Raw genomic sequence first — 11,420 nt, 5'->3', positions numbered from 1 at the left:
GATCTTAATCCAATTGAGCACCTTTGAGATGTGGTGGAACGAGAGATTCGCATCGTGGATGTGCAGCCGACAAATCTGCAGCAGCTGTGTGATGCTATCATGTCAGTGTGGAGCAAAATCTCTGAGGATTATTTCCAGTACCTTGATGAATCTTTGCCATGAAGGATTAAAGCAGTTCTGAAAGCAAAGCAGGATCCAACAGTGTACTAGTGAGGTGTACCTAATAAAGTGGCCAGTGAGTGTAGATGCTAATATAATATAATATAATATAATATAATATAATATAATATAATATAATATAATATAATATATAAATGCAAAGAAAAAGTTATTAGCTTAACTTTAAAGTTTTTCCTGTGAAATGAATTTTTTTCTAAATATTTTTGAAGTGTTATAATATATATTTATTTTTTTACATTATTTTTTTACATATATTAGGAAATATTATTAATTATTGTTTATTTATTAATTATTATTCGTAAGAATATTTTTATTTATATTTCTCTGCTTTTTAATTCTGAATTTAATTACATTCTGAATGTATTTATTATTATTATTTGAAAATTAATGAAAATTCCACTGGAAGGCTAATCAATTTATCTTCAAATATGTAAATAGTTTTGTTAACTTTAGTATGTTTTGTAGTTTATGTTTGTGTATTTATACTGTAGACACATAATAAATATACACAAATTACTTTAATTGTGAATAATCTTGATTAATGGTTTGACAGCACTAGTGTAGAGAAGTTACCGATCCAAAAGGGTTTCCTCTGACTGAAGTCCCACAGCCAGGCCATGTGTGCTTTAGACTGAACACTGACCAGATGACCACTGAACCTGCAGGAAAAAAAGTGTTGGTTAAACACGGGCTGGAATAAAGTTTTTATATATTTTTTTATTACATTTTTGAAGGCAATGCTTTTTTAGCTGCTGTCTGGGCTTTCTTTGTCTTTCTGCACTTCCCTTTCTTCATGTGTTCAATATTTTTCCCCTGTGTCATTTAACTTTGTTACACACAACTTAATTTGTAAATATATATATTTATATATATATTTATTCATTTTCTTGTCGGCTTAGTCCCTTTATTAATCCGGTGTCACCACAGCGGAATGAACCGCCAACTTATACAGCAAGTTTTTACACAGCAGATGCCCTTCCAGCCGCAACCCATATATATATATATACATATATACATATATACAAACTATATATGTAACTTGAAAACCTTCAGATGTCAAAATGTTCATCATAAAATTTTCTCACACATTTGGAACTGTTTTTTTTTTAGTTCTTTATTTATAAGTACATGTACATTTACATGTTTACTGGTCATTTTGGAAGATATTAAGCTCAATGTGCAATTTAAAGGCAATCGAAAACAATTTTTTCTTAATGGAGCTAATAATATTGACCTAAAAATCTTTTATTTTTTTATGTAAAACTGCATTTATTCTAGCCCAATTAAATGAAATAAGATTTTCTTCAGAAGAAAAAATATTATAGGAAATACTGTTAAATATATATGTGCTCTTATTAACATCATTTGGGAAAGATGTGAAAAAGAATACAAATTTCGACCATTTTAACAGTTTATGCAACTTGAATAAATAGAAGATTTTCAGAAGACAGAAATCAAATTTCTGGACAGTTTTCTGGAATAAAAATGCTTATTAATTTTAAAAACTGTATATTGACAAAACTTTAGGAGACAAAATGGTGTATACTCCATTAATTTGTTTTATTTTTTAATTACTTCATTATATGGGTGCGTGTGTGTTGTTGCTTTTTAAATTTTGTTACACTGTGGAAAGTTTTGTCATAAAAAATAAATTTTCTTTTATGTTCAATCCAAAAACAAACAAAAAAAAAAACTACAAAATATTCTGTGGAAGAAGAAAATAAACAAAAAAGTGTCATTTTAATTTAGATTTTTTTTGGTCCTGAAATGAGCTCCTAAATTGTTAAGAAACATCCTACTGGGCGTCTTTTTGCTCACATATTTGAAAGGTTTAATCACTTTTTAGTTTAGTTAGGTTTTTTAACAGATGACTTCAAAAGTTGTGAACAAATGAAAGTTCTGGTACCTCTCTCTGCAGGCCCGCGCTGCAGTACTCCATGAGGCTTTACGCTCTGAGCTCAGTAAATAACAGTTATTACTGTGGTACGTCCATCCCTGAGGACATCTCTGCGCTTTCACAGTCTAAAAACAGAGGAAAAAGTTTGATGATGAGCAGAAACTGATGGTTCAGTGTTCTCTATTATTAAACATTATCTGTGAATGACCTCATTAGTGGGGGTCCAGGGCCTCCATGAGTCTCCATTACAGCGAAACAGCCGACCAGAGCTCTGGTTATAATGCAGGAGACCTGAGAGATCTGGAGAACAGCGCTTGGAGGACGTCTGAGACAGAAACCAGCCACAAACACAGCATTACTCACAGGAGATTATACACTTAAATTATTTAGTTCAGTTCCCTAGCAGCGAAATACACAAAATGGTATTAAAAATATTTTTTTAATTACAATAATTAATAAATAATTTACTACACTGTACAAAAATATCTGTTAATGAATAGTTTCAGTATTTTGTGATTCACAACTGTTTTTTGTTTATTTACGGTTGTGAATTGCATTATGGGATGTTGATCTCTGTTTTGTCGACTTCTGATGTTGAAAATTCAATTCTGCAGTTTACCAAAGTGACTTTTATGGACATTTTAGCCATTTGAAATAACATAATTTGGGTGTTGGATCGAAGCAGCTGATATTAATTCACAATGAGGAAGGGCAGAGATTTCAGTTGCTGTCTGGACGTTCCATGTCTTTCCACACCTCCCTTCCTTCATGTGTTCAATACCTTTTCCTTGTGTCATTTTAATTACACATAACTTCATTTGTTAACTAATTACTTTTGTTTTCTTTGCATATATGGACTTCTTTGGTTTAAACATCTGGTGAAAATATCAGGTCAATGGCACCTTTGGAAATATGTTTTCTGAGGAAAATGGTGACGTGTTGACGTTTTTTTGTAACATTTTTACACTCATTTGCACACTGCATAAATAATATAAATATAAAAACAAGCTAAAATATTCTCTTCTGTGTTCAACAGATTTGAGCGAAATAAACGGTGAGTGAATTTTCGTTTTTGTGTGAACTATCCCTTTAACTCTTTTTAATGCATCTCAAAATTGAAAATCCTGGTCATTTATTCACTCTCAAGTCGCTCTGAATCAATAAAAACATTGTCCGCAGAAGACAAATTCAGATTTGTTTATTATTAAATCACACTGGGGCATCACGGTGGCGGAGTGGATAGCACAATCGCCTTGCAGCAAGAAGGTTGCTGGTTCGAGCCTCAGCTGGGTCAGTTGGCATTTCTGTGTGGAGTTTGCATGTTCTCCCCCTGTTGGTGTGGGTTTTCTCCGGGTGCTCCGGATTCCTCCACAAGTCCAAAGACATGCGCTATATATGAATTGGGTAAACTAAATTTTCCCTAGTGTATATGTGTGAATATGTATGTGTAAAACATTTGCTTTGGATAAGTTGGCGGTTCATTCCGCTGTGGCGATTCCTGATAATCTCCCGCAGTACCAGCTGGGTTACATTGGTGCCGTGACCCGGTTGGGAGTGAGGTTTAGGGGGGGTAAGTGTAACGGAGGCCAGCTAGTAGGTGCTGTGCAGGTAAACCTCACTCCTCTGACCTCTAAAGCTGCTCTAGCGATGGACGCAAGAGGCCATGGTCTTTAGCCTCCTTGTTAGACCAACCACCTCCCATGCGGAAGGTTGCCGGTTCGAAACCAGCTCGGAGCGTGTTGGGTGGCTAGTACCGGCGGGGTTACATTGGTGCCATGACCCGGATGGGAGTGAGGTTTAGGGGGGTGAGTGTAACGGAGGCCAGCTAGTAGGTGCTGTGCAGGTAAACCTCACTCCTCTGACCTCTACAAGGTACTCTAGTTACAAATGCAAGAGGCCATGTTCTTTAGCCTCCCTGTTAGAGCAACCAACTCCCATGCGGAAGGTTGTCGGCTTGAAACCAGCTCGGAGTGGGTTGGGTGGCGTAGAACCAGCGGGGTTACATAAACACACTAAAAATAAACACTAACATTATAGCAGACACTGTAAAAGGCTCATTCCCAGACACTAGACTTTTCTGACAGGGTATTCGAGTGTAATCGAGAGACAGAATGTTGTGGGACTGCTGTACAGGAGTTATTATTAGGGATTACAGATCACAAAATTTAGCGTTTTTTATTTTTGCGCGGTTTAAAATATATTAAAACATGTGTTTGTTTGTTGCAAAAATACGTAATAATGACAAAAAAATACTAATTTGAGGATCTCCTTACTTCCGGGTTCCGCAATAATACCGTTGTGGCAGGTGTATTCTGGGAAATTTGCTTACCCCTTGGCTTCAAGTGTGGTCCTGAAAAATCTTCGTTCGAAGGGCTATTCACCCCTTCCCCTTAGCCCTACGCCTTCAAGCTAAAGAGAATTGGGACACCCCTACCCCATGGCAAAACGAGGGGTGAGGTTAGGGGAAGGGCTAAAGGGTAGAATTGATATTGGGCCTTACATTTATTCGTTTTATCACTTTTATTCAAAGCGACCTAAATAAAAGAAGCACTTCAAATCATCAGAGTGCAGCAGTACACTGAAAGAATGATTCATTAGATTTACTACATCTTTCTTTAAGGTAAGTGGTTGCAAAAAATTGATATGGGCTGCATTTAAACACACAAGTCGAACATTACTACATTTAGTTTGCTTAAATTCATCCCATAGAAATTGTTTGCAACCACTTACCTTAAAGAAAGATGTAGGAAATCTAATGAATAGTTTTGTCAGTGTATTTAAATGCTATCACAAGCACACTAAGAATGACAACATACTATACAGCAGTGGTTCTCAAAGTGGGGGTCAGGACCCCCAGAGGGGTCGCGGGACATTGAAGGGGGGTCGCCTGGTGATTTTCAAAAATCTATTTTTATTAAACCATAACAATTACCATATTTTATCTACAACCTACTGAAAAGAAAAAATAGTTGTTTATATTTACTATATACTTCTGTGGTTACTATACTAGCTTATAGTTGCTAGTTCTATTGGATTGTGACTCCTGGTGTAATTACATTATATTAAAGACACAGCAATAGCCTCAGATGCAGCAGATTGATTTCATGACACCAGGTTAAACTTTCTGGCCCATTAACAGCACTTACATACATTTAAAAAAAATGCAACGAAGAATAGACTTGGGTCTATAAGTGTGTGTGTGTGTGTGCGCGCGCGCGCGCCATTGCATGCAAGGTTTCTGTATTTATAACCACCTCAGAGGATATTGGGGGTCGCGAGTCACTGGCATTATTATTTTGGGGGTCGCAGTCTGAAGAGTTTGGGAACCCCTGCTATACAGTACCCAATTTTGTGATTTTGGACGTAGCGTCTCTCACCTGAGTGTGTGTGCGCTGCAGGAGTCTGCTGCTGGTGTGCCTGGAGGTTTGCTGTGGTTTAGTCTGGACAGTAAGAAGACGCTGCTGCTGCCCCCTGCTGTTGACCTGAACCTCTGCCTGTCTGTCAGTCCTGGAGGCCGATTCATCCTCCTCCACCGCCATCGACACCAAACCATGATACTGTCAGCCAATCACATTATAATGATTCTTTGTTTTTTTATTTCTTATGCTTATTGTATTGTATATTTCTTTTATTTTTGCTTTATATGAAGCTATTTGAATTTGCAATTACTTTAACTAAACATTTAACAGCAATCTGTTTTTTTATTTTGTCATTCAGTGCATTTACAGTTGAAATCAGAAGTTTATATAAACTGTATAAAAAGGCACATAACCATTAAAAAAGTCAGATGTTGATGTGTGACAATGTGTTTTCTCTTTTAGGTGAGTTAGGATTAGCACATTAGTTTCTGTTCTGCTTAATAGCAGAATAATGAGAGAGTTTACATCCAATAAGATTATTCTGCCTCTTTAAAAGCTCAGATGATGATGTCAAGGTTTTGGAAGTTTCTGATTGGCTGATTGACAACATTTGAGTTAATTGGAGGCACAGCTGTAGAATAGTATTTAGGGAAAACCTCAAACACACTGCTTCCCTGTGTGACAACATGGGAAAATCAAGAAGCCAGAATCAACAAAAAAGACAGATTACAATTTGCCTAATTACACTGGGAAAAAGACAAATTTTCGGACACATGTCCTGTGCTCTGATGGAACTAAGATTGAACTGTTTGGCCATAATGACCAGTGTTACATTTGGAGGACAAAAGGGGAAAGTTTACAAGCCTAGGAACACCATCCCAACTGTGAAGTATGGGGCCGGCAGCATCATGTTGTGGGGCTGTTTTGCTGCAGGAGGGACTGGTCCACTTCACAGCATAGATGGCATCATGAAGAAAGAAATAAACATTATGTAGAAATACTGAAGCAACATCTCAAGACATCAGCCAGGAAATTAAATGTTGCCCACAAATGGGTCTTCCAAACAGACCATGACCCTAAGCACACGGCTAAATTAGTTAAAATGTGCTTTAAGGACAACAGAGTGAATGTTTTGGAGTGGCCATCACAAAGCCCTGATCTCAATCCTATAGAAAATTTGTGGGCAGAGTTAAAAAAGCTTGGGCAAGCAAGACAACCTACAAATCTGACTCAGTTACACTAATTCTGTCAGGAGGAATGGGCTAAAATTCCTTCAAGCTATTGAGAGAAGCTTTTAGAAGGATACCAAAAACATTTGAACAAAGTTAAACAGTTTAAAAGCAAAGCTAAAAAACTAAGGAAATGTATGTCAACTTTTGACTGTGTAGAAATGAATAATTCTCTCATTATTCTGGGATTTAGCAAATGTAAATCATTTAGGTAATCCTAACAGACCTAAAATAGTAAACGTTTAGTATGATTTAACATCAGACATTTTGAAAAAATGGTTATGTTCCTTTTTTTAGAGTGTATGTAGACTTCTGGTGTCAACTGCATTTTTTTTGCATAAAATAACAGAAAGGTGTCACCTTTACAACAAATAACACCATATGTTTTTATTGACTAAATTTTTGTTACCTTTATATAATAAAACATATATACATATTCAAAGGTATAACTTACAAATCCAGAGACAATTAACATTTTAAAGTGGTACCTGAATATATTACTATTGTTATGTTTTAATTGCACTTACTTTATAAATGAGCTCAGATCCACGACGGATGGTTTCAGAAGGCTGAACCTGAAAGCAAAGTTCACAATTCAAGTTTTAAATGAGTAATATAGAATTACATATTACTTATGATAATAATAAGCAGACAAAAGCACACAAATACTGTATATGCTGTATTTATAGTGTTTTTTATAAACTAAAACTATCCTAATTGTATTTTTTAATTTAAATAAAGCTGAAATACATAAATATTACATGAAAATAACATATTAATACCTTTTATAAATATATTTTTAAAATGTTGCCTGTACAACTAATTGAATTAATGTACGTATTAAAATAAAACTTTCTAGTATTATTCAAACTAAAATGAAATGAATCAAGATCACATAACTTAATGACTAAAACCTAAAAATAAAATGAATATATAAAAATAAAAGCTAATTAAAAGTATAATAGTATACACATGCATGTATGTACACAACTTCAATAAAGGGATATACTGCATTTACAGTTTGTGTGGTTTATATTGTTATAAATTACATGTTTTCATTTTTCTAAAATAACTATATAATACATGCAAGACTTAAAAGTATTGTATTATAAAGTACATAATTGTATTTAATTAATTAATATTTTTCTTTGAAATATTGTAATTGTTTGGACTATTGTACTTCAGTATGTGGTTTGGTTTTGTTTTTTTAACTGTTAATAACATAAATTAAACGTAACAAATAAGTAAATAAATAAATAAAATAACTAATTATTTAAATAAATAAAATAACATGAAAATAAGCTTAAATAAATCTAACTGTTATGACATATAAAAAAACTAAAAATAAACTAATTGATATATTGTATATTTTAATTGTTAATAAAATAAACGACATGTAATAAGTACATAAATAAATAAATAAAAATGAAAAAAAAAAACATAAAAATAAGTTTAAATAAATCTATAAAATATAAAAAAAATCACTAATAAAAAATAAACAAATGAATTTATTGTATATTTTAACTGTTAATAAAATAAATTAAATGTAATAAATAAGTAAATAAATAATTAAAATAAATAACATGAAAATAAGTTTAAAAATATATAAATGGTATGAAATATAAAAAATGAATTACCTAAAATAAACTAATTAAATTACTGTAGTGTTTGTAAAACTGTTAATAAAATAGATTAAATGTAATAAATAAATAAAATAAATGAATTAACATGAAAATCAGTTTAAATAAATCTAACTGTTATGAAATATAAAAAACTTATATTTAATGTATATGTATATTTTAATTGTTAACAAAATAAACTACATTTAATAAGTAAATAAATAATTAAATAATAATGAAAAAATAACATGAAAATAAGTTTAAATAAATCTATAAAATATAAGAAATTAACTAATAAAAATAAATGAATTAATATGTTGTATTTTTTAAATGTTAATAAAATAAATTAAATGTAATAAATAAGTATGAAATCTAACTTGTATGAAATAAAAACTAATAAAAATAAATGTAATAAATAAACTAATTAATTAATTTAATACATAAACAAATAAGTAAATAAAGAAATAAAAAAGAAAAAACATGAAAATAAGCTTAAATAAATATAAAAGTTATGAAATATAAAAAATAAACTAGTAAAAATAGACTAATTAATTTATTGTATTTTAAACTGTTAATAAACTAAACTTGATGTCATAAATAAATAAACAGAAATGAAAAAACAGGAAATTAAGTTTAATTAAATAAAAATGGTATGAAATATAAAAAATAAATGAATAAAACTGAAAAATCGCATGCTTAAATTACAAAAAAATTATTGATTTAGTAAATGTCTTCACTCTCACTTTTGATCGATTCAATTAAGTGTGTGTTTATGTTTAAGAATATGTGTGTGAACGTACTACTTTCCCATTCCCAGTGACTCGTAGTCTTTTCTTGGGAGCAACAGGAGCTTGATCTGTTGTATCTCCATCACCTCTGATGACTCCCTCAGGAGAAAGGGGTAAAGTCTCCAGCTGGATGGAGCCGTGTTGAGGATACGGTCCTGGACGAACCTCACGACCCTGAAGACTGCTGCCCGCTGTGATCTGCCGCTCCACACACTGCCCTTTACAAACGCACAACAAATGATCTTACAAATGAGCTTCTAAACTGTGTGATAAAAGCATGATCCTCAATTTGCTCTTTTTATTAACAGATTTCAAAATAAAGGTTCTTTTCAACAAGAACTTTTCATTGCATTTTCATTTTAAAATGGCAGACGTGTGACACTAGCGGCATCTAGTGGCTTATTCCCAAATTGCACTAGAGTGTCGCCTCTTGGTGATTCCATGTTCTTTGTTCCAACTGAAATGGAATATCGTGTAGTGGGCGGGGCTTTCTTTTGTGCATCATTCCCTCATAGTGAGATATTACTAGAGAGAGTATTAGTATACAGTTGCTATGGAAATCCTCAGGTTGACGTCAACAGAAGGAATGACACTCCAAAATGCTAAAGCAAACAGTCAGACTTTCATTGAAGATTACCAAAACAAAGACTTTTTTCCAGTGGATTAACTTGCACGGATTAATGATTTACTCTCAGAATAACAATAAGAGCTAGCAAAATAAACACTGACTATAAATGTTTAGCTTTCTTGACAACTTAAACACAAACCATTTGAGTCTTTAATGGAGATTGTGGCTCTTGAATTGTCCTTCAGCACCGCAGCTACAGGAGACGCCAAGCTAACCTCAAATTTCTCATCCGCTTCCTCCAATGAGTCCTGAACAATCTCCACTTTCCAAACTCGACTGGCCACCCCTGGAAAAAAAACAGGTCTAAGTTTTGCTAGCAGTGATATAAGCTGCGAATTAGCTTTAGCAAATTAGCTTTAGCGAATGAGCTAATTTTGCATTATCCTGCAGTGACATCTCAATGAATTTGTGTTTATATTTCCGCAATGTCACCCACTATCATGCAATATTCAGCATATTTTTGTTTACCTGGGTCAAACTGAATCAGAGATGAAGCTGGTATAAAGTCTTTCCCAGCAGATGCGGTGAGCTCTTTCACCTGTGAGGAATTATATACTTTACAAATCTGTTTTTAGTAGAACACATAGACGTATTATACACATTTCTGCATGGAAATATTTTTTTAAAGCTGTCAAATTCTGTCCTACCCACCTGTACGGTCACATAAGAGGAGTCCTGCATGTTTCCTTTCCTCTGGATGGTTAGTGAAACTGAGCCTTGACTTTCACATACTGTATACTGAGTCCTGGTCAGCTCAACACCGGCCCAGCTGAAGTTCAATCTGACAGAGAAAGTACATTACACATCCTAATACACTTCAATATATCTTAATATACTCCAATGCTCTATTACAGTATAGACCAGGGGTGTCCAAACCTGGTCCTGGACTGACGGTGTCCTTGAGAGTTTAGCTCCAACCCTAATCAAACACACCTGAACCAGCTAATCAAGCTCTTACTAGATGCTAGAAACTTCCTGGCAGGTGTGTTAATGCAAGTTTAAGGTAAACTCAGCAGGACACCGGCCCTCCAGGACCAGGACACCCCTGGTATAGACAAATGCACACAGAAACATTATATTAAACACTTTATGAGCTATGGAAAATAAGGATAATTTAATCTGAGCTATAGTTTTACTTGTGAGAGAGTCCGGTGTTGCCCAGTGCGTCAGACACGGCAAACTCTAGACTGTCAGATAAAGCGTCCAGAGCGGAGTTTATGACGTAGAGAATATTCCTTCTGTTCAGATCCATCTGAGAGAAACGCTGCCTCACAAACTCACCTGCGGAGACGGTCAAGATGAATGAAAATAACGAGAATAAGGTATATCATACAAATGCACAGACAGACAGACCAGCCTGATCTCACGAGAAAACGTAAGTATTTTACGTTTTGGCAGTTTAGTGGCTAATTCGTACGAATTCGTACGAGTTCAGTCATAAGAAAATGTACGATTTTAAAAAGGAGGCGTGGCACCTAACCCCACCCCTAAACCCAACCGTCATTGGGGGATACGCAAATCGTACTAAAATGTACGAATTAGATCGTACGAATTTGTACGAATTAGCCACTAAATGAAAAAGTTACGAATTGCCGTGAGATTGTGTTGGACAGATAGATAGATAGATAGATAGATAGATAGATAGATAGATAGATAGATAGATAGATAGATAGATAGATAGATAGATAGATAGATAGATAGATAGATAGATAGATAGATA

At 33.9% G+C, this 11,420-nt stretch overlaps 1 protein-coding gene across 1 annotated transcript in view; it reads right to left on the bottom strand.

Moving 5' to 3' along the window:
* frem1a (Fras1 related extracellular matrix 1a) overlaps positions 1-11,420 on the bottom strand; it is a 69,210-nt gene that overhangs the window by 2,037 nt on the left and 55,753 nt on the right. The window contains 10 exon segments of the mRNA NM_001190308.3: positions 754-839; positions 2,087-2,202; positions 2,286-2,402; positions 5,455-5,634; positions 7,193-7,240; positions 9,085-9,290; positions 9,840-9,986; positions 10,169-10,238; positions 10,352-10,481; positions 10,837-10,981. Of these exon segments, the coding sequence (NP_001177237.2) occupies positions 754-839; positions 2,087-2,202; positions 2,286-2,402; positions 5,455-5,634; positions 7,193-7,240; positions 9,085-9,290; positions 9,840-9,986; positions 10,169-10,238; positions 10,352-10,481; positions 10,837-10,981 (1,245 nt within the window).

The sequence above is a fragment of the Danio rerio genome, chromosome 7 (genome assembly GCF_052040795.2).
Source record: "Danio rerio strain M-AB ecotype USA chromosome 7, GRCz13ab, whole genome shotgun sequence".
NCBI classification, from domain to species: domain Eukaryota; kingdom Metazoa; phylum Chordata; class Actinopteri; order Cypriniformes; family Danionidae; genus Danio; species Danio rerio.
This window is presented reverse-complemented; position numbering and strand designations above follow the sequence as displayed.